Source organism: Pseudochaenichthys georgianus, chromosome 13 (genome assembly GCF_902827115.2).
Source record: "Pseudochaenichthys georgianus chromosome 13, fPseGeo1.2, whole genome shotgun sequence".
In the NCBI taxonomy this organism is placed as follows: domain Eukaryota; kingdom Metazoa; phylum Chordata; class Actinopteri; order Perciformes; family Channichthyidae; genus Pseudochaenichthys; species Pseudochaenichthys georgianus.
The window spans coordinates 20,646,312-20,670,673 of NC_047515.1; the positions used below are offsets into that span (position 1 = coordinate 20,646,312).

Below are 24,362 nucleotides of genomic sequence, written 5' to 3' on the forward strand. Positions count from 1 at the left end.
GCCAAATGACATTAAAGATAAAGTGGGTAAGTAGAAGTGCAGTGAAGAAAAAAAGAACCGCTGAAATCAATGTTTTTCTTTTGACATTTGGTGTTAAGAGAACATTCAAACAGAAAAGTGTGTTTTTTCATTTTGTCACAGTGTAGTGTGAACTGTTTGTCCCTGTTGGCTACAATGTAAAGGAGATAATGTTCCCTGGCCTCAAACTGTCTGCGATCTCTCGTTCTGGCTTTAAAAACAGCTCTTTTAACAAGTAGCAGGTGCTCTAGCTGCACAAGCATAAACAATGATTTCCAGGGTGACAAAATACTTAAAAAAGCAGATAGTAGCTCTTTGGCTGTATGCACTTTTTGCCTCCCCCAGTCTAAGTCGTCTGTACACGCCTAACAGCTGTCTATGAAACGAGAGAAACAGGAACAGTTTAACAAAGCAGGAAGCTATCAATGGCTGCATTCAGACACACAGAATAGTGGCTATTGATGACATTCCAGTCTTCAGGTTTCACTGTTTATGTGCACCTTTTATACTCTTTGATTAAGTATCCCATTGCAATGAATAAACCAGTTAGTACCATATCCCTAATATCCTAGAGTTTCCACTGAAGAGGGTGTGTTACTGTGTGGACATTTAGCTGACAGCATGTAGCCTAAAGTATATAAGATAAGATCATAAGATAAGAGGTACTTTATTGATCCCAAATTGAGACCTTTTTGCGTTGCAGCAGCATAAAAAACACGAAACCAAAACAAGACTTTGCACAAAAGTAGAAATTAAAGAGTAGAAATAAAAGATACTAGAATTGAAACATTTCAAAATAAAATTAAAACAGCATTAAAAAGTAGAAAAATCTACAGTAGACTGTGAAGATAAAACATCTATAAACTCTGACAATTAAACACTATTGAGGGCATTAGACACAATATAATGCAGGATATTATTTACATCAAGATTGTAGAGAATGGAATATTAAATTAAATATAAAATGTACAGTGTGTAATTATAAATGTAAAATGTACAGTGTGTAATATATAATTTCGGTTCTGTAATATCATTTTCTTCACATCCTTTAATAATATATAATAAAGTTCCCAATGTTTCATACTGATATAAATGATGCAGAGTAATTAAGGTTACGAATGACTGATGATGAGCGGAACCAAACTTTTCCTGCCGTCCTGCCAACATTGTTGTTTACATCATGAGGGTCATGTCCCAGCCTCTGACGGTCTGCTGCAGTGCATGTGTCTCTCCAGTTAGCAGCAGAGTGTTACCTTGTCCATGTCACCATGGGTTCAGGATAGCCATCAACAGCACAAGTCAGCATGGCGGGCTGCCCGACATCTGCTGTAGCATTCACCTCTGACTGCCATACCCTGATGGTCGGGAGCACTGAGACACACAGAGATGGATAAATAATGAAAAAGACAGAATGAAAAATATATTGGCAGATACAGAAGCAGGTAGCGACGTAGATAAAAAGAAGGGGGTTGGAGACAGAAGCTGTGACAAATTCAGAGCACTTATTTTAGGCGTCATTCGCTCGGCTCAGAAGTTGCTGGAAAACAGACTTCATTAGCATGGAACATCTTTGATGAACGGTTACTCAGGGCAACTGTTTCCACATTGATGCTGGGCCTCTAAGGACATACAGCTTGTTTAAGCGTCATTGGACACCTGTCACACAGAAATATGCACACAGGAACAAACAGAAAGGAGGAAAAAGTGGCGAGGGGCCGCTTACCGTTCACTACGACCTTGATGATCCGCAGATCAATCTCGCCGCGGGACATGAGGCGACCCTCGCAGGTGTATAAGCCCTCATCAGTCTTCTTTATGCCGCGGATTTGAAGGTGATTGTTGCTCAGTAACTTAAAGCGAACTGAAAGAAAGCAACACATAAAGGCATTGTTAGATGTGTCATTATATTTGGCATGTTTAAAAGAGGAACGATTTGATGATAAAGAGCTGCTGTGTCGTGTCGCTACAAAACTTTGAAGTAATGGAACTCCATATATAAAGAAAATTGTCATCTGAATTAGTTTAAATTCACTTTGATATATCTGACTGACAACATCTTAACACTGATGTATGATTTATTCACTAATATCTCTGCTTTATTATTACAGATTAATGTTGAATTTTTGCATTTTCATCTAGCTACATTAGTCTCAAAATATGCAATACTTCTGTCTGTCTGGGGGATACTTTCACATATGACATTCTAATAGCCTCAGACAAGGGACTTGTCTCTATTCTTGTCTTGCTCGATCTCAGTGCTGCATTTGATACTATCGACCATGATATCCTATTGCAAAGACTAGAGCACTTAGTTGGCATACAGGGAACTGCTTTAGGCTGGTTTAGGTCCTATCTATCTGAACGCTCTCAGTTTGTACGTGTTAACGATGAATCTTCCACGCAAACCAAAGTTAGCCATGGAGTGCCACAGGGTTCAGTGCTCGGACCTATTTTGTTCACATTATATATGCTTCCGTTAGGCAATATTATAAGGAATCATTATATCATCATATAAGTAAACTTTCATTGTTATGCGGATGATACTCAACTATATTTATCAATCAAGCCTGATGAAATTAATCATCTAAATAAAATTCAAGACTGCCTTAAGGACTTAAAAACGTGGATGACCTTACATTTTTTGATGTTAAACACGACCAAAACTGAAGTTATTGTACTTGGCCCGAAGAATCTACGAAACAAATTATCTAAAGATATACTAACTATGGATGGCATTAATTTGGCCTCCAGTGAGACTGTAAGGAATCTTGGTGTTATATTTGATCAGGATTTATCCTTTAACGCCCACATAAAATCAATTTCAAGGACAGCCTACTTCCATCTACGTAACATTGCAAAAATCAGGTATATCTTGCCTCAAAACGATGCAGAGAAACTAGTCCATGCATTTGTTACTTCAAGGCTGGATTATTGTAACTCCTTATTATCAGGGTGTACCAAGAAGTCAGTCAAGTCGCTTCAGCTGATTCAAAATGCTGCAGCTCGTGTACTAACGAGAGTTAGGAAAAGGGACCACATTACTCCTGTTCTGGCTGCCGTACACTGGCTCCCTATAGAACACAGGATAGAATTTAAAATTCTTCTTCTCGTCTACAAAGCCCTTAATGGGCAGGCGCCATCTTACCTTAAATAACTCATTATACCCTACTGTCCTATTAGGGCATTGCGTTCCAAGAATGCAGGGTTGTTGGTTGTTCCTCGAGTCTCTAAAAGTACAATGGGAGCCAGAGCCTTTTCTTATCAAGCTCCACATTTGTGGAATCAGCTTCCAGTTTGTGTTTGGGCGACCCTACTGTATCCGTTTTTAAGAGTGCGCTTAAGACCTTCCTTTTTGAAGGAAGCTTATAGTTAGGGCCGATTAGATTCAGCCCCTAGTTTTGCTGATATAGGCTTAGTTTGTCGGGGGACATCTTACTTCTTCCTTCTCTCCGTCTATACCTGTGTACTCTCATGTTCCGATTAACCCAGCTTCCCCAAATTTCTTTCTTTTTGGTGTCTATATACGCCGGGATCCGGAGACATGGATGATCCTGCGGTCCTGTGTCCTGGATCTTGAGTCGTGGCTGTGGTCCTGGATCATAGGTCCTGGATGGATATCCTTGTGGATTCATCTTCCTATTATAGACACATGCATTTCCAAACATTTGGACTACCTATGTTGAAAATGTATTATCTTTTCAATTTACACACGGCATCTATTGCACGTCTGTCCGTCCTGGGAGAGGGATCCCTCCTCTGTTGCTCTCCCTGAGGTTTCTCCCATGTTCCCCTTTAAACTGTGGGTTTTCTCCGGAAGTTTTTCCTTGTACGATGTGAGGGTCTACGGACAGAGGGTGTCGTATTGTCATACTGATATTCTGTACACACTGTGAAGACTACTGAGACAAATGTAACATTTGTGATATTGGGCTATATAAATAAACATTGATTGATTGATTGATTGATTGATTGATTGATTGATTGATTGATTGATTGATTGATTGATTGATATAAAACTGCTCTATTTCGAAACGGATTATATGTCATTTCCACTCCTTCAAACTCATATGTAAGCAAGCCCCCAAACTCTTTTCACCAGCTCCAGAAAAGCAGGAATATGACCCAAAAGAGCTCTCTAACTTGGAGATGAAAAGTGAACCCAACACATTTAATCATGTAGTAATTCAAAATACTGTTACAACCCACACATGAGCTCGCGTTATTATTTTCCAGTGAGCAGAACCAACAATACCACATTATGATATTGCTCTGTGTCACAGGTGAATTACAGAGATTTTCAAATTCCAAACCAAATTAATGTTCCTTTCAGAGCACAGGATCAACCCTGGAGGAGAAGGGCAACAGATGCAGGGCACGGACAATTTCAAGTCTCTAATGTCGGCAAATCTGCATAACTGTAATAGCTTGCTGTGACTCGAGCTTGTATTTTGACTAGCCTTCTTTTTTTCATAGTTGTACAAACTAATTACAATAAATGAATCAGACTTTTATTTTAAAATATGCTTCATGATAGTTGTCATTACCCTCCATTACATTACTTTGAAAGGTACATTTTGCACATGTTCTGACCAAATTACAGTTGATATGTGTTTGTCTCTGTAGTTGGTGTAAAGAAGTGGAATTATTTAGCCGAAAGGGCTTTAAGAAAATGTTTATGTTTAAGAAAATGTTTAAGAAAATGTTTAAAGAAAGCGTAATGAGACAGTATGAAGCTGACTTTTGATTGTGTTCTGGTTTTATGTTTCAGTATTTGTAAGTAACTGTGACTGAAAGAATATTGCCTTTATTTGACTTTTTAATGGTTATTTCATTTTTTTTTCTAAGGGGCAGGTCAAATGAGATTTTCTTCTCCTTGCTCCTTTCCACCATGAGCTATAAATAAATAAAAAACAGTATAAGTGTACATGTTTTGTTTTAAAATAACTGCCATGTGTGGAATAAACAAATAAACAAATAAATATGGGCGTGATAATACATCAAAAATGATATAACTTCTTCATATTACAGATTTGAAAGAGATCATATGCAAACCATTTAGCAAATTAGATCATGTAATCTAAATGTCCAAACATATTTAGAACATTCATTAAATAATGTTTGTCAAACCTTAAAGACTGGAACCACAGCAGCTGAACACCAAATCTTGTTGAATAGAAGAATGATCCCCTTGCTGTTCAGGGAGCTCTTACCATCTTTTTCCATGTGTATCTTTGCTCCTTTATACTTCCAGAAGACAGTGGGGAGGGGCGAGCTGACGACGTCACAGATAAGGTTGGCCTGGTCTCCTTCGTTAAACTCTTGGGGTGACGGTGCGTTTGTGAAGGTGATTTTTTCTGGAATATGACATGAAAAAAATATGTTTACTCTCCTTTTAAGTATGACTATTGTGCAGGACACATTCATATTCACTTTTACAGTTATAGAATATATACACTTTGAAAGTATTTTCAACTAGCGATAGGAAATCTTAAATGATCATTTTCCTGAAAACAAAAATAACTGGAGAAGTACTTGGCAATTTGACCTATCAATTATTGTCAATTCTATATTGTCAGCATATACAATTATTTTACAACCAAAAAAATAAATAATTAAAAGGTGAAAAAGACTCCAAATCAAGTTCCTGTCAGACAGTTTTTTTGTGACCATAGCTACTTATTAACAGTCATTTCAAAAACCCACTAACTGGTTAATGAAGAGCTTGGCATGGCATAGAAACATTTAATAATGTTTCCTTACAAACTAGACTGATAAGAAAAGATACAGAATAACGATAAGCCTCCCGACTATAAGCCAGAGTATCTCATTAAAGATACTCTAGCTACAGTATCTTTAAAGCTACAGTATCTCATCAAAACTCAACACATCAAAACTTTCTCAGCCAGTGTACAGTTCACGTGAGCGACACGTTAACAAAATCAGACCCAAAAAACAGTAGCTATATGAAAAAAGTGCATCTTCAAACTGCTGCCATGCTTCCAGAGGTGGCATAAGTTGTATACAGTATCTGCTCTGAAGATATCAGTATATTGATTATTTTAAATGTGTTAGGGTTTGATTTCTCAAGTTTCCGTTTGAAGTGCTTAAATCTAAAAGAAAAACTATTCCTTCTTAAAAACCTATTTTTCAATTCACATTTACTGAGCCAAGAAAAATGTAAATTACAAACTGAAACTGCAATCTTATTTTGCAATAGACTGTATATTGATTGTAATATGCAGTATCCACATGGCTGACCACTTGTAATAATAAGCCTAAAATAAGAAAATGAAATAACAGGAAAAGTTGTGTTTGGCAAAGGATTTCATCTCTTATAGACATTTGCTGATGCTTGGCATTCATGGCAAATAAAAGCCATTACTCACAAGAGCTGCACAACAGACAGGATCATTAAGCAGCCCTCTAATGGTCTTCCGACCGTTTATTGAACTGATGAAAAATCCCCCCTCACTTGAAAAGAGAAAGAGTAATGTGCTGCCCTTGAGCAGTCAATAAAATACTACGAGTTCAATAGACAGGGCTTTTTTCTTCTTCTGTGTTCTTGCCACTCAATAATTTGTTGAGGACATACGGTGAGGAAAATACTTACGGAAGATTTTCACTTTAACAGTTGCCTCTGCCTGCTTGTCTCCGTTGGTAGCGACACACTTGTATGTCCCTGCATGTTCAGTCCCAGCTTTGTAGAGTGTGAGAGTGGATGACTCATCGTTACGGCTCACAGTTACGTCTGGTCTGTTCGGCTCTATCCTGTCCCCATTTGGTCCGAACCATTCTATGTGCCTGGCGAAGCCTTCGACTGAGAGCACAGTGAGGAGAAGTTATAAAACTGTTATCTAACATCAGAAGGTCAGCAGTGCCCACTGACTGTATATTGTTGTGTATGCTCCTGCATGGACTCAAACATGTGTTTTTAGCTCTTTATAAACATAAAAGTCAAATAAATAAAAAACCATACATCCATTTTTTGCCTTGACCAGATGGTGAGGACGAAAGGAAACGCACAATATTAGCAAGATATCAAGGTTAATTTGTGGTAATTGTAACACAAGAATGTGCAGCGGTATTCCCTTTTTCTACTTAAGTAAAACTTGTTTTTGAGTTGGGCAGTCTAACAGCTTGAGAACAAAAAGCTGCTCTATAGTGTGGTGGTTAAGCAGAGAAAACGTCTGTATGGCTGGGCAGACGGCAGCGAGATGAACAGGCTGTTGCTGGGGTAGATATTCTCTTTCAATATTCATCTTTGGGCTATTTGCAGCTGCCTCACCTTACCATTATCCCAGAAGCTCGGTAGACGGGACGTTCGGGGAAGGTAGGGGGTCTCATGTAAATAAGGGGGATCATTTATAAAGATTAATAACATGTATGCTAGAGATGTGGCGATTGGCTCTGAGGCCATCCAATCCACATTAACATATAAATCATCCATTCAGCCCCCAAAGAGGAATTATTTTCTCCAATTTAGAGACCTGCTCTGGCACGGACGCTGTACCTCTAACGGGTCCTGGGGGATGTGAGGGCGAGACTGTCTGCTGAATCGCGACTGAGCAGACACTATAAAGTTTAAAATATGGTCACAGATCTGTGGATAAACCATGCTGTCTGTGGTAATTGCAATACGCACACCACTTATCCTAGTATCCTTAATAATCAGGATGTACAAATGATTTTTTTAATATGGCTTTGTAATATGTTTATACAATAATAATACTAGTGCTTGGAAATGTTAAGTACTTGTACTTCATGTTTAATTATTTGTATTTTTGTCCAAGTAACAGTTATCTATGTTGCAAATATACAAAGTAGGACAACTGTTTTTGTTCAAGAAAAATTCATTTGAAATATGAAGAAACTTTTTTATTAAATAAGATTATAAACAAAAGAAAAACACATTTGCCTTTTGGCATTTTGCATGCTTTCCTCTTCTTTTCTTCTATCACTGTAAGCTCTACAGTATCTTTAGAATATGTATGATGTATGTAAAATGTGACATGTTGGATGCAGGTGTGTGTTTACCGTTTGAGGGTTTAGTGAACTTACCTTCACACATGAAGAACTTGGACTCTCCGAGACTAATCTCTCCATGAGTCGGTACGATCTGCACTTCCAGTGAAACTTTAAACGAGAAAACACAAAATCAGACACTTAATTAGCAACACAATAAATGAAGCACGAAATACAGTATAGACATTATTACAGTGTGCCATTGAAAGGCAAGGAAGGAATTAGCTACCTGCATGCGATCAGTGCTACAAGAGCAGTTTCATTTCCTATACGATCAGCCAATTACCGATAAGAGTATTATGTTGGCCTAACACTTGGAGTGTCATTATATATATTTACTCCTCACAGTAACAAGCTGATTTGTATTCGTATTTGATTATATTACACCAGCTAGAGACTGCTGTGAGTCAAATGTTGTTGAATTTATTTTGGTATGAAATATTTCATTTAAAGTGAACAGTTGGTACAAGTAGTAAATGTCAAACTTTAAACCGACAATCAGCAGATTAGAGGAAATTGAAGAATCAAGCTGTGATTAATTCCCTACAGGAAGCCCAAAAATCAGGATCACATCTTTTAAACTACATTTGGGAAAAGGCAGCAGGTGCTTGGAGCCAGTGGAAAGCAAAGCATGCACATCAAGAAAATAGACCTGGTTAGTTTTAGCACCAGCAGCAATATTACCAGAAAAAAAACCCAATATTTCCTGTTCCTTTTTAGCCTGCAGTGTTCCTGTCCTTTAGAGAGAATAACATCCAGCCAGCACTGCAATTATTCAGTCAACACTCAGCAGTGGGTACGAACCAGTGCTGTGCTGCCAATGTACATGAGAGAAAAAACATTTAAGATGCTTAAAAAACTCTTAGAAATCATGCTTTCTGTCCAACAAAATAAACGCAGCATGCCTCCCAGAGCCTTCACTTCGTAAAGGACCGGAAGGAAAAGACAGATTTGTGACAAATAAGTAATGCCTGAAACATCTCTGTGCTTAGCCAGAACAAAGCTTCACTTGTTTCCTGCAGAATCAGCAGTCAAGGATTCCTGTGGTGTGACTAAGAAGTGTGACTAAATGAGCCCAAAACACATCAAACTTAATCAGCCAGAGTGACCACAGCTAGTTAGAAATGGCAAAGAAAATATTATTGCAGAGCTCAAATTAAGGAAACTATGGCCCGGGGGCCAAATCCGACTCGCGGACCATTTTTAATCGGCCCTCAGCCAATTATAAAAGTATAATGGAATATGGCCCACAAATTTGATTAGATAGAACTTTATTAATCCCGAAGGACATTCTTTTTGCCAGACTGCTCCAAAATTACAATACAGATGATACAGATACATCTTAATAAAAGTATGCAATATACAATAGCTCAATATACTATATACAAAGTTTTAAAATAATGTATTACAGTGCCCCAGTAGAGAATAGGTAGCAGCTTGTGACAGTGACAAGTCATTGGTGACAAGTCATATTGCACATTCAAGTAAAATACTAAATATCAAATACCAAAAACAACTAATAATAATAATTGCTAATTTCTCATCGTACTAAATACAATTAGGTTGAATATTAAATATAAAAACTGCAAATGTTATGAGATTATGACATTAACGGAAGGACGAAGGAGGAGGAGTTATAAAGTTTGATGGCCACAGGAAGAAAAGACCTCCTGTGGCGTTCTGTGGTGCTCCTCGGTGCTCGCAGTCTACTGCTAAAGGTGCTCTGATATGCCTCCAGAGTGGCATGCATGGGGTGAGAGTTATTGTCTATGATGCTGAGCAGTTTCCTCAGCATCCTCCTCTCTGACACCTCTAGCAAAGGGTATGATCCTCATCCAATCAGAGCAGCAGTGTTCGGTAGACACTGAATGCAGGCTTTTTAAATGACTGTCGTTTGCACTGTCTGCTGTCAGATTATCCTCATTTTTGTCAATTTAACAAAAGCTCTTTTATTGGCATGACAGCTATTCGGTTGGATTATTCTTAAATACGTCAATTTGTTTCATTTTTTTCAGTAGGGTTTGATATAGTGAAAGAACATGAAAAACCAGGCGTCAATTAATATTTGTTCTCAAATGAACTGCTTACTAAAACAATGGTATGGTAATTTTGTATTGGATTAAGGAAATACGTGTGGGTTGTATTCAAGTAGTCAAATAAACAGGCACCTCCTATGCACAGTATGGTGATGATGATTGTTCAAGTCCAGCACATTTTTTTAATAAAGCCCATTATCACATTGTCCGAAAATGGTCTACAACCATTTCCTTTTTTTTTTTTTACCAAAATGCAACTATGTATGTAATAAACACTCAGTTACCAGTTTATATTGTACACATAGCTGATACTAACACCCATCTTTGAATTTAGCCTTCATTTTGAGTTCAACAACACATCTGTAATCTTTGTGGCTGTTTGTGCAGTTTGTGCAGTTCTTTGTGCAGTTGGAATCGCAGTGACATAATGTGTCTACTGAAGACATGGCAAAGTACTCTTAACAACCTGAGTCCCTACTAGTCGCAAGAGCTACCTTTGCCATAATGACTGACACACACACACACACACACACACACACACACACACACACACACACACACACACACACACACACACACACACACACACACACACACACACACACACACACACACACACACACACACACACACACACACACACACACACACACACACACACACACACACACACACACACACACACACACACACACACACACACACACACACACACACACACACACACACACACACACACACACAGTTAGAACAGCACCACAAACGGCAGCCTCCAAAATGACCATAAAGTGGAATCAGCCCTTCCCTAAAACATTTCCAACAAAACGCAACATCATGACATTTATGAAGGTGGGATTTATTGCAAGGCCTTTGCATTGCTTTAGCAGGTTTCACCCTCACTCACAAAGTCTACATTATATTCCCTATCTAATTGGCTAAACAAGCAGGGAAAAAACCTTTTAAGCATTGAGACGTCATGAAACGTTCATCTAACTGGATCACCTGAAGTCAGGCAGCAGTGAGCCACGTTGTGAAACCTGTCAGTAAACTTCACAGGATTGTATTTTCTATATTAAAACCAACAATGCAAAACCATTCTCATAAAGCAAGCTGACATTGAAAAGAATGACGGTCCCACAGGGAATATCCATCACACAATCCCTCTTCCCTGTCTCTTACTATACACTAGGTTTTTCTTTTTCTTATACTACAACAACACACCTTTAAAGTCTTGGATGTTTTCCAAAGCTAACTACTCCAATCACTAATCACCCTCTTTGATAGAAGTCAGAGCTGTGGCACCTCCTGCAGATAATTATGTACAAGACGGGGTAATTGCTCTCCAACTAACAGTTCCCTTTTCATATATTTAGGAGGCTATAAGCTACTGTAGCTCAAGTCCAGTTAACAGGACAAAAACTCTGGGGGGGGGGGGGGCAAATTACAAGAAGCCACAGTGTCCTAGAAATTAAATTAGCATGTGAATCCCCAGTGATCAATTCATTTTAAAACCAAGAAAGGCTGAATTGAAGGAGAAGTTACAGGAGCATGGACTGCAGATACAGGAAAAGTACATTAATGATGAAACCGTCGGTCCATTACTTATTGTGTTTTTATTCTTTGACTGTTGTTGCTTCAAATTATTGACTGATTTAGCATGTTGTCGATCAATGTGAAGGGTGTGTGTGTATCTCTGTTATCCCGAGGTCTAACATAACGCATTGCTTACTCCCATTGTGCCTTTTTTAATTATTATAAAAAAATCAATTGATGTATATTTGTTAAGAAGATGTGAAGTATACTCTCAGATGTGTTCACCTATGCTGCAATTATTTATGCAGACTGCCAACAATGGAGTGCAAACTCTTTACCTACTGTAAAGTGACTGCACTTTCAGAGTTGTAAAAGACGATTACATTCACTGGAACTGGAACAAGGACTTAAAAAGGAACAGAACGGACGATGGCCCTGGGAGCATCTGAAGGTGCTTTGTACCACTAATTGGCCAACCTAACCGTAGGCCTATAAAACTTTCATACAAATAAGTGTACCATGCCCAGCCCTCTTGTACGTTTTCCTAGTAGTTAAGGCCTTCAATGCTAGACCGAGTGAGAAACCTTCAGAGAAAACTATTTAAGTAGAAATAGTGACCTAGTTCAAGGAAAACATGCAATCGCCCTGCAGTTAAACTTCACATTTAATTAAAAAAATGGCCTCTTTAGACTCTTAATCCAAAAATGTGCCTAAAAAGAGAATAAAGGGTAATAAAATGAATCTGAGCCATCCACCGTCAATCGCCAATATTACAATAAAATTAACCAGAATGACAATAAAATAAGACAGTGAAAGAATGATTTCCGTAACATGGACACAAAAGAGGAATGTTCCATCAACAAACATTTCTAACATGTCACCTTTAGATTCCATTTCACATCAATAACTTAATTGTTAAGCCTGAAGAAAAAATACATACTGAAGAAACCGGGGAGGATAATTAGATGAAATAGTTTCTGACTTCAAAACACTGCCAATTATAGATGCACAACATGGTTGGAACCACGAACATCGGCTGCCAACACGCAGATGAAGAATGCAGATCCGTCTAAATGAGGTCCTCAATGACATACAGTATGAGCAGAGAATGATGCTGTGCCTTCATTTTTACCACAATATCCAGAGAAATACCATGAAAACACAAGCAATGAATCAAGTCGTTGGTTAATTTCACATCACGAATGCACAAGGCGGATTCAAATGCAACACAGGAACAGTGGCTCTCGTGACATTATCAGTTGGTTTGTGACGTAACGTTTACTGTAGCTGTGGGCAATGCATATTTGGATGCAAGCTGATTGTGACTATAGGAGACAGCTTGCAGTGTCAATAATTCATGTCTCTGTAGGTCATCAAGCAAACCTTAGTGTTCATAGTCGTATATTGAAATCTCATTAAATATATACCATGGACTAGAAATACTATCAGTTGTAGCATATTATCAGTGACGAGTTTATTTTTCTGATGCTTCTTAATGCATGCAACAGCATGATGCAGAAACAATATTTAGTTCCACTGACTTAAGAGAAATGTGGTTTAAGACCACAAATGACTGGATCTTACACAAGTTCAACCTATTTCTATTTAAGGGTCTTCATGAGTACAGCCATGAGGCATGGTGCGACTTCAAACAACTGCACACATGTGCCTGCACGTGTAGTGATGGTGGTGGAGGGGGTTATTCCATGAATGAAAGTGATGAACATGGATGTCCTTGGGCGACAGTAATCAGTGGTCGCAGTTGGAGATCCTTAAATAGCCAGAACCCATCCTTTCCAGCTTTGGTTGTATCTTCAATGTCAGTTCCCCACGGCAATACACTGACCTTTCCACGGTTATGTTAGAAGTGGCTGATAAGATATGAGGAGCAAGGACAACCTATGGATGATCATTTATGCAGAGCTTGGCCTCTTTCCTCTAGCCTCCGTAGTTATCTTAGAACAACACCTCGGGTGCGAGAGACTGGTGTATGTAGTAAGCCTCGACCCAAGCCGCGACTCGCTTCACTTGCCGTGTGCGATTATGCTCATTATTTATTCTGCCAGCGTACAACACAGCACATACGGTGAACCCAAATGTCTACATTTGACACTCACAAACCTTAGCTTAACCATCTGGAATCCAAAATAAACAAAATAATCTGATATGTAATTCAAATGAAAGGTATGCTAGCCACTAGGGCTGGAAATTAACTGAGTAACTGTGATACATGACTCAAGAATTATTTCTATTATATAGATTTAGACTTTTTCCCAAGGTTAACAGGAGTATGCTGAAAATCAGGAGTTTCTGGAATGTGTGATGTATCAGAGAAAAAAGTATTCATCAGATAGATTTGACCTTAAAAAAGGTAGAAATATGAATTACAGTTGTAGGAAAAAGCTTTAAATTTCCCCTAGGTTTATAGCCCACATGGATATAATGTGTGTCACACCAACACTCACACACACATAAACCCATGGTTCATGGTCTCATTCATGAACATGAACATGCCACTATTTCAATGTCAAAGTGCCTGTATGCAGCTCAACTGCCGGGAAAAGCAAATCATGTGTAGAGTTGTCTGCAGTACAGAAGACCCTCTGCCTCAGTTATAGTGTTTACATAATGTATGTATTGCAAAAGAGACTGACTCACAATATATCACAATGTTATTTTTCCAAATGTTCTAGCTCCGAAGCTGCCTGTAGTTCACGTACTCTGATCAATGTATTGAATGTATACATCATCACAAACATAAAACTCTGAAATTGAGAAACACATTTTCCCCAAACCGACTATTAACTAGCAGGTTAATAATGAACTGTGCAACTCCTAAAAAAACAAAAACAAACATGTGGTTTAGTTCACACAACCCGTACACATTTTGAATCTCAATCGACGATGAATAGATCCCCGCCCACATTGCTATAAATTAACTCGGAAGCATTTCATTTTGAACAATGGCGGCACTGAGAGCCCAGTCTTAAAGGGACAATGCGCTCCCAAAGTGTCTGTATTCAGGACTACTTTTAAGGAACAAGTGAGTGTTTGCTTGCTGCTCATGCCTCTCAACCAAAGTTATACTCACTTCTACCAGTTGCTATGGAAACGTGCTTCCCAGCTCCCCTATTCCCATATTTTGACATCACCGCTCTCTCTCTCTCCCTCTCTCTCTCATATGGCTCTCTGATTGGACGCAGCAGTGCAGCCTCCGAGGAGCAACTATTTACATTGAAGAGGTTGTTAAAACACAGAGCACAACTTCCCTGATCCCATGACTGCCTTCAGTGGAGGGGCTGCTTGTGCTCTGATGCTACGACATCTGTGCCAGTTATCCACATACTGTGTTTAAGTAATAATAATAATAATAATAATAATAATAATAATAATAAATTATATTTATATAGCGCCTTTCAAGGGACCCAAGGTCGCTGTACATGGTGGACAAACAAAACAAACAGACAATCAACGGGCAAACCAAATAAATAAATAAAGGAAGCTGGGGGACCAGAAAAGGGCTAGGGCCCGAAGGCCAGGGTGAACAGGTGTGTTTTTAGTGATGATTTGAAGATGTCCAGGGAGGCAGCATTACGGATCTCGGCAGGAAGTGCATTCCAGAAGGTGGGGGCCGCAACACTGAATGCCCTGTCACTAACAGTTCGGAGGCGAGAGCGGGGGATGGAGAGCAGGCCCGTGTCTGAGGATCGCAGACTCCGAGAAGGGGTGTAGGGATGGAGGAGGTCCGATAAGTACTGGGGGGCGAGGGAATGGAGGGACTTGTACGTGAGGATAAGTGTTTTGTATTGATCGGTAAAGTAAAGCTACAACTCCAACACTACATACAACAACACAATGTTATTCAGTGAAACTTGTGATGTCTAATGAGCTCATTTCAACAGTTCATTTGAGGCCTTTTCTGGTGCAACCAGGCTGTAGACACTTGGGGCATTTCATTTGTGCTTCACTTTTTAAAACATGAGAAGACTGCACAACAGATGACCGGCAGCTCACAGTAAATCTCTGTGCATTAGGTTTAAAATAATTGGTTGTGTGCCAACCCAAAAGGAACCACTAGTGCAGAGAAACTGCCTGTTTCCTAACATCATCTATTTTGAGACTTTCCATCCAAATTAACCTTGTAAAAAACGAAATCTTAAATATGTTTTCTGTGTCAACTACAGCTTTAAATAAGGCTTGTGTTTTTGATATGTTTTTACAAGTGTTTTATTCGTTATGAATTAGGGCTGCACATTGACATTGCGATTTTCTCCCCCCCTGCGATATATATTGCGATATGAAAACATACAGGAATTGATTGGGTCCGTTTGATTTGGAGATTTGATTGTGATTGGTGGTTTGCTGTGCATGAAGAGCCTGCATGTCAGTCACTCAAGTACCCCTGACATGAGAGCCGCGCAAGTTTTCCTTTTGTAGCAAGCAGCAAAATAATTGTAACAAGACGTGCTTGAGTTAATTTGCCTACTTAATATCGCAAGTCCTAAAACATTTTTTTTTTTTAAATCGCACGTCCACGCGATGTGAATATCGTGCATACGCATATCGCGATTATCGCCAAGACACTATTATGAATGTTTAACTATATCTATATAATTAATTAATAAACACTTTTTCATGAATCTTTACATTTGTATTACATTACATTACATTGCATTTAGCTGACGCTTTTATCCAAAGCGACTTACAATAAGTACATTCGACCAGGAAGACACAACCTTGAAGAAAACAGAATCATATAAGTACATCAGGTTTCATAGAGCCAAGTATTTCAAGTGCTACTCAACTGGCTATAGATAAGCCAGTCCTTTATTAGTATATAAGTGCTCTGTTAGCAGTTCTTTGTTAGTAATTCTATCGCTCGAGGTGGAGTCGAAAGAGATGAGTTTTCAGTCTGCGCCGGAAGGTGTGCAAGCTTTCTGCTGTCCTGATGTCAATGGGGAGCTCATTCCACCATTTTGTAGCCAGGATAGCAAACCCACGTGTTTTTGCTGATGGGAACTTGGGTCCCCCTTGCAGCGAGGGTGCAGCGAGTCGTTTGGTTGATGCAGAGCGGAGTGCACGTGCTGGGGTGTACGGTTTAACCATGTCCTGGATGTAGGAAGGGCCAGATCCATTCGCAGCATGGTACGCAAGTACCATTGTCTTGAAGTGGATTCTAGCAGTTACCGGAAGCCAGTGGAGGGAGCGGAGGAGCGGCGTGGTGTGGGAGAATGTAGGAAGGTTGAAGACCAGACGAGCCGCTGCATTCTGGATGAGCTGCAGAGGTCGGATGGCACATGCAGGTAGACCAGCCAGGAGGGAGTTGCAGTAGTCTAGGCGTGAGATGACGAGAGCCTGGACCAGAACCTGCGTCGCTTTCTGGGTCAGCTGGGGACGTATCCTCCTGATGTTGTAAAGCGTGTATCTGCAGCAACGGGTTGTAGCAGCAATGTTTGCAGTGAAGGACAGGTTGTTATCTAGGGTCACACCCAGATTCCTTGCAGTCTGAGTCGGGGAAACAACAGAGGTGCCGATGTTGATAGTCAGGTCAAGAGTGGGACAATCTTTTCCCGGAAGGAAAAGCACTTCAGTTTTGTCAAGGTTGAGCTTGAGGTGATGAGCGGACATCCACTGAGAGATGTCAGCTAAACAAACAGAGATGCGTGCGACGACCTGGGTCTCTGAGCGGGGAAAGGACAGAATTAATTGGGTGTCGTCAGCGTAGCAGTGGTATGAAAAACCATGCGGGCTAATGACTGATCCGAGCGAGTTTGTGTACAGGGAGAAGAGGAGAGGACCAAGAACAGAAACTCCAAGTTCTTGGAGAGTGCGAAGGAGGATCTGATGGTTCACTGTGTCGAATGCAGCAGACAGGTCCAACAGGATGAGGACAGAGGAGAGGGAGGCTGCTTTAGCAGTGTGCATTTCCTCAGTGACAGCAATGAGGGCAGTTTCTGTGGAGTGACCTGCCTTGAAACCAGACTGGTGCGGATCCAGAAGGTTGTTCTGATGGAGATAACAGGAGAGTTGTTTAAAGACAGCGCGTTCAAGTGTTTTAGACCGGAACGGGAGGAGAGAGACAGGCCTGTAGTTTATAACATCAGACGGGTTGAGAGTGGGTTTCTTTAGGAGAGGGTTTACTCTTGCCTCCTTGAGACTGTTTGGAAAGTGACCAGAAGTTAGAGAAGTGTTGATGAAATGGGAGAGAAACGGTAGAATATCAGGAGCGATAGTCTGAAGGAGGTTTGAAGGGATAGGGTCCAGAGGACAGGTGGTAGGGCGGGCAGAGGTAATGAGGGTAAGAACCTGACTTGGAGAGAGAGGGGAAAAGGAGGTCAGTGTGTGGGTGAAAGGAGGGTCTGGTGACCCAGCGGTGAGTAAAGGTGAGTCAGAAAATGAAGAGCGAATATCATCAACCTTTTTTCAAAGTGGTTAACAAAGTCGCTTGACAGAAGGAGGGGGGAGGGGCGTTGGGAGGGTCCAAGAGGGTGGAGAAGATGGAAAATAGTTTTTTGGGATTGGAATAGGAAGATTGGATCTTATCTTGAAAGAAAGTGCTTTTTGCCTGAGAGATCGAAGCAGAGAAAGAGGAGAGGAGAGCCTGATAGGTTAGGAGGTCGTCGCGGTGTTTGGATTTCCACCGTTTCCGCTCTGCAGCCCTAAGGACGGTTCTATTAGCACGCAGTGCGTCATTTAGCCAGGGAGCAGGAGGGGACTGACGAGCCTGCCGAGATGTGAGAGGACAGAGAGAGTCCAGAGAGGATGAGAGAGTAGAGAGGAGAGTTTCTGCAGCAGAGTTTGGAGGCAGGAGTTGGAACGAGTCAGAGGAAGGGAGGGCTGAGAGCACCGATGAGGCAAAGGTAGAGGGGGAGAGGGAACGGAGGTTACGGCGGACAGGTGCAGGATGAGAAGAGATTAGTTTGTTATGTTTGGAAACGGGTAGAGAGAATGAAATGAAGAAGTGATCGGATGTGTGGAGCGGGTTTACAGAGAGGTTAGAAGTAGCGCAGTTCCTTGAGAATATGAGATCAAGGACATTGCCAGCTTTATCTCTACATGTATGGCAGCCATTCCACTACAGTGCCTGTCAAATTCGAACACAGTGAAATGTTGTCAGTAATTTATAGAATGAAATACAAATTAAATCATTTTACTCAAATACATACCTATAAATAGTAAAACCAGATCATTTTGCAGTGGTCTCTTAATTTCTTTCAGAGCTGTATACTGCAAACACAGTCAGCACATATGAGGACTTTTTGTGGCAGCAGAATATTACATGTTAAGAATAGGGGGTATAAAATATCCCTTGAAATACTGACGTAATGGTCATATTTACAGGTTGCATAATATGGCAGCACCAACTGGAATAAGAGGCCGAGGCGCCGACACAGTGGAGATGATTCAGACTCCTCTCTGGGGATGAATAGTGGCCGTCTGTTTGGCTGTGATATTGAAGTATCCTTAACAGAACATAAACATGTCATATTTAATATCATATCACTTGGTCATAAGCCAAAGGAATGTAGCTTGATGTGAATTACCATACAAGGGGATTTAACCTAAAAGGGTCTAAATGTAAATAGCATAGATTAAAAAAATCATGAAACATTATCTTCAGATCAAATAGGACTTACAAAATAAAACATTTTGACCTGACAGTCAAACATGATGATACACTGAATATCTTTGGATTTTTAGAGTGCTGGTCGGACAAAACAAGCAATTTATAATATGTATTTGGTCTTGAAATTGTTCCAGAATCCAGAGAACAATAACAGCAACTGTGCAAGTCTCTGCATTGTGCTATTCTCCAGTATAGATAAATATTCACAAAAAAGCTAGACTCATTATTATGCATCACTTCAGTCTGTTGAAAAACTAAATTACATTCAGAAGCTGAATTCAGATTAGGGAAGATATTTTTCCAGTCAATGCAGATGCACATGAATGCTCCATTCTCCCAGACTTGGCAGTGCCTTTTCGAAGGACTACTGACAAGCACAAATCATAAAAAAACAAACAAGCCATTGTGGGCTGTTCTTTATCTATTTGTCTCTCGTATACAGTACATTCTATGTGATATAACGCTGGGTTGCCAAAACACCCTTTAATCAACCAAATGACTTCAACTGAAGCCAAAATGTAAGAGTAAATGACCGGTCCCTAATGGTTCCTCTTCCTCTCTTTCCTGGAGATAAGCTGTGTCTCAATGAGCTACGGTGTACTCTACTCCAGTGGCCAACATCATTTGCCCTCATACAGGCAATTTAGTGCGAGTGCCCTTCAGCATCTGCCTCAGCTGTGCACGACACGACAAAAGCCCAGGGACATGGAGGGCTGAGCGTCTGTGGCCCATCATGCCATGCTGTGTACTCCTGTAATGAGTCAGTATGTAGAAGGCTGCAAACAAGCCCAGAAGAAAATGAAGGTATTGTACCGGCAGGGACACTTAACATACAGCGGAGAGAATAAATAGATAATCACAGGGAAGGGATTCATTGTGGTCCATTACAAATAAATCTGGAAAACCAAACAACCACAATGCTGGATAAAAAAAATGTTGTGACATATGAGAAACAGCTATGTGATGCTGCAAAATAACAAGTACACCGCTGGATGCCAGTTGAATTTTTGCTCAGCTAAGGGCTCCAGTAGAGCAGTCCAACCTGTGCAAGGACTGAGAGAGAGCAGTCTGTCACAATGTCTAAAAAAGACATGCATAATCAGTGAGATGGAAAGACTCTTGGCTGCATTCTGGGCACATTGCAAATAATTGTTTTTATTTTGGGCTTGAATGTTGTGAGGAACCCATACAAGAATAGGGAGTCTGTGTGGCATGAACAATGACTGAAATGTTAACATATTTTGCAATGAATCACCACAGACTGTCACAAAACAACACTCTTTCTTCCAGATTAATCATACCAGTAGTTCTCCAGTGGCTTCCCTGTTAGCGCTAGTCACGACACAATCCCACAAAGCAACGCCTTCGTGCTACCAGGGACAAGGTGTTAAGGTTTTGCCAGAATATAATACACTAATGCTGTGCTCCCAGAATTTCATGCACTTCTTGTAACAACAAAAGAGGGAAAAATGGGGAACAGGGAGGTTAGGAGGGAGGGAGTCACAATGGCCACTCAGCCAAAAGCTGCCTGGGACTACACAGAGCTCCGAAGCCTGGCACATGCACACAGCGCTCTCTGTGTGTCCATTCAGAAGGCAGACAAGCTGGGAAGAGCTGGATAAGCCTGCCTGTGACTCCACCAAGAAGAGGATCAATAAGAAGGAATGCACCATTTCAGACAGAGCCAGGGGCAGGGCAGAGAGGCAGAGCGCCACTCGAGCACTCATTATGTCGTGTAGGATGACACAGTGTGTGCAGCCACTCCCTGACGCATCAATGAATGGAGGAAGACGATGCAGCCGACCCATTAGAGATTACACACCGCAGAGAAAATGAGATTAAAGCGCTAATGAAAATAAAAAAGCGACATGAGCTTGTCTCCATCAAGGTTACAGAGCTGAGGAAGATGACTGTGTAAACATGTTTATAGCAGGAGGAGAAACCAGACGCCCAAAGTGATCCGATGACTAGAGGACTGTTGAACAATGTTCACCATGGCCATCTCCTCTCCGCTGCTTGCTGGCATTGAAACAGTTGGCTGCAACGGAGCATTTGGACAACACCCACCAGCGGTCAGTCACATACTGATGTCCAGCCTCCCATACTGTAATAAATGAGTCTGATATTACCACCTGCCAAGTATCAAATGCCAGAAAGATTAGTCGTGCCAGTAAATAAACAAGGGTCACCCAACACAGTGGCCAAGATGACGATGCCTCAGCTGGTCTTTTCCTGTCCTCATATTTTGTCCCCGCTGACCGCTTTATACGTTTGCCAACCACAAGCCAATCAAATCAAACCAAAACAGTGGCTGCGCATCAAACAGGTTTTTTGCCTTTACAAAAACTTGCTACAGTATACTGTAATGTCCCATTTGACTGAATGGCTTACCAGCCAAACACTATTATTTAAGATACAACACAGCTAGCATGATGAAATCACAAAGAAAAAAACAAGACAGCGAAAATATATTTATGATACAACTGTGAGACCACGTTTGAAATCGTAGGCTTCTATCTGCACTCTAAAAACAAATGCCTTAACACAACAAAGAAAATCAACGCAACAGTTTGCATCGATGTTTATTGAGTTAAGACAACTTCTAATGAAATTGTCTTAAAGCAACAAAGTTATTTGAGTTAGGGGAGAAGGCTTTTCCTCTACAATCAGAGGTGTTTTTAATTACCACTTACTTAATAATTGGTAGCATAAACACAGGTTTTGAAGTTGTTCCGACTAGTTTTACCACATGATTTAAAAGGAATTTTAAGTTGTATGTACTTAATTACCATCATTGTGAACACACGTTTTTAAGTTGACAACCATTTATAAATTAAGTTGCTCCAAATATATTGTATTCAATAGTTTTTTTTCTTAGCTTTTTCATGTGTTTGCCTTTAAAGAAAGAAATTAATTGATTCCACAACAAGAATATTAGGCAATTCACTTTTTATTTTGAACTGCAGTTGTTTATTTCAACACATGATATTTCAATCAGGAGAGAATTCATTTAGTTTGAACATTTATTGACACATGCCATATGATAAGGTGCATGAACACCTGAAATCACAGCTGACTGCAGGAGAGAGGAGAACCATGTTATAGTTTGGCTGCAGCTCGTTGATTGGCTGCTGGAGAATGAGGTGAAATGTAATAGGTTAAAGAGAACGCCTGTGATGAGCTGATGATATGCAGCTGCGGAGTGAATGTATATACACCCAGTCTTCCTGAAAGAACTTGCGCTGAGCTTCATTTCAATCTTGAAAAAAAAGATAAATAACACAAATTTAAATTGCCCCAAAAATAATAAATAAACTCATTAGCCATATTACCATGGGACATGGGGACACAGCAAATACATGCTGCCATCACATCGAAGCTAGAGGCCTTTGCATATTTAAAACCAGTGCCAAATGTCTCAAATCTGTAAAGTTTTTTTAAAACTACAGAAACAAACTCTCAATGGCCACCAATCTGCAGATCACACACATCCATTTTACAAAAGATGTAACAAAGATGGTTGCACTGCCGACAGTCATGATTTCAAACAGTATGAACACATTTAACGCAGAATTCTTGCTCATTCATTTGTTTCCCTCGACCACGATGGTCGCCATCGTATGGTCAGATCCTGGGGTGGACCGGTCACTGATGAAGGCGATATTCATGTCCTTTTGAAGCACATTGAATAATAGGTTAGCGCATCAGAGATAATGAATTAGGTAATTGCATACTTTTTAAACTGTCACTTTTAGCAAATTCAGAGCCATTATTACCAGCTGCTAAAGCAACGCTGGTATTGTTTTCACCTATTGAGTCTGCATGTGTGTGTCGTCATGGCAATGTGGTCCTGAAGACACACAGAGGTGCTTTTGAGTACTTTGCCTAGTGTTTAAATGCATGTGGACAGATTTTGTCAATCACAACCGTGCACGTTTTAGTGTACCTTCTCATCTTTTTAGCAGGTTCCATACAATACTTGAACTGGTTAAGTGAAGAGCAGAAGCCACTTTTCAAATGTTACACAATCCTTTTCCCATGCCATTGCTGTCAACACCTATCCATGCTGAACGTTGCTAAGATATTATTGATTGGGGTGTGGCCAAAAGTGCAATATGCTTCAAAATGTAGCTGACAGAGAGCAGTGCTTTTGTCCTGTGCCCATGGATTTTATTTTATTTCAAGATTTTTAATTACGTCGCTAAACTCCTTGAAAAGGTCCTCTTCCTTTTCTCCAAGGTACACGACAAGGCAGCGGATGGCTAGTTCTCTGCGTACTTCAATTGTATTGTGCTATTTTTGAAAAAGGAAAAAAAGAGAAATGACCTAAATGAATATATTCTGAATGGGTGGCTGCCAACAACTTGCATTTCAATGACAACTCTAAATAACGATCCTACCTCAAGAAGCATGTCCTTGATCTGCTTCACCGAGATTCATTTTTAATAAAAAGAGATATCACAATAGTAACCAAAGTATTTTTACTCTCACATTAGCCTCTACTACTTTGTATCCTCTCACATAACTATTCACAGTTCAAAGGCTGCTAATTGTGGTCAAACAGCAATTTGCCTATACAGTGCAACTACAAGGCCATCTACTGTATTTGAATGACAAAAGATGACGCTTTGTATATTTCTATTTGTCTTAACTGTCAGACCTTGTCCAGGCATGTTAAGTGGGAGTGGAATTGAAATCCTTAATTCAAGGTGTAGAACAATTACGTTATCAAGCCAATTGCATTGCTTACTACAACTTGAATTTTGTTTTAAGTCAATTAACGCAGAAATCAGAGTTCAAATTACACACACTATTAAGTTGATGTAATTACCAACATTAGTACGTCAACATAACTTATAAATTAATGTTTGCAACTTAAAATGTTTATCTAAATCAATTAACTCACATTTTTATCTTGCAACCATGCATGTAATTAAGTGGAGGTGAAAGGTTGCCTGAATTCGTTTTTAGAGTGTGCTCATCTCTTACTGAATGTCTTATCGTTCTTGACTTAATACAGAATATGAGCGCCCAACAGAACTGAATACGAGTAGGTGTTACAGCTCAGAGTTTCATAATGCAGAAACAAGGTAATAAAACAAAAACAAACACAATACTGTAACCTG

The 24,362-nt window shown here is 40.0% G+C and overlaps 1 protein-coding gene across 9 annotated transcripts in view; it reads right to left on the reverse strand.

Moving 5' to 3' along the window:
* ncam1b (neural cell adhesion molecule 1b) overlaps positions 1–24,362 on the reverse strand; it is an 81,187-nt gene that overhangs the window by 35,941 nt on the left and 20,884 nt on the right. For all 9 annotated transcript variants that reach the window (XM_071205137.1, XM_034097388.2, XM_034097390.2 and 6 more), the window contains exons 2-6: positions 8,077–8,151; positions 6,629–6,835; positions 5,229–5,372; positions 1,742–1,879; positions 1,272–1,389 (exon numbers count right to left, since the gene is read on the reverse strand). In XM_071205137.1, the coding sequence (XP_071061238.1) occupies positions 1,272–1,389; positions 1,742–1,879; positions 5,229–5,372; positions 6,629–6,835; positions 8,077–8,151 (682 nt within the window). The remainder of the gene's footprint in view (positions 1–1,271; positions 1,390–1,741; positions 1,880–5,228; positions 5,373–6,628; positions 6,836–8,076; positions 8,152–24,362) is intronic.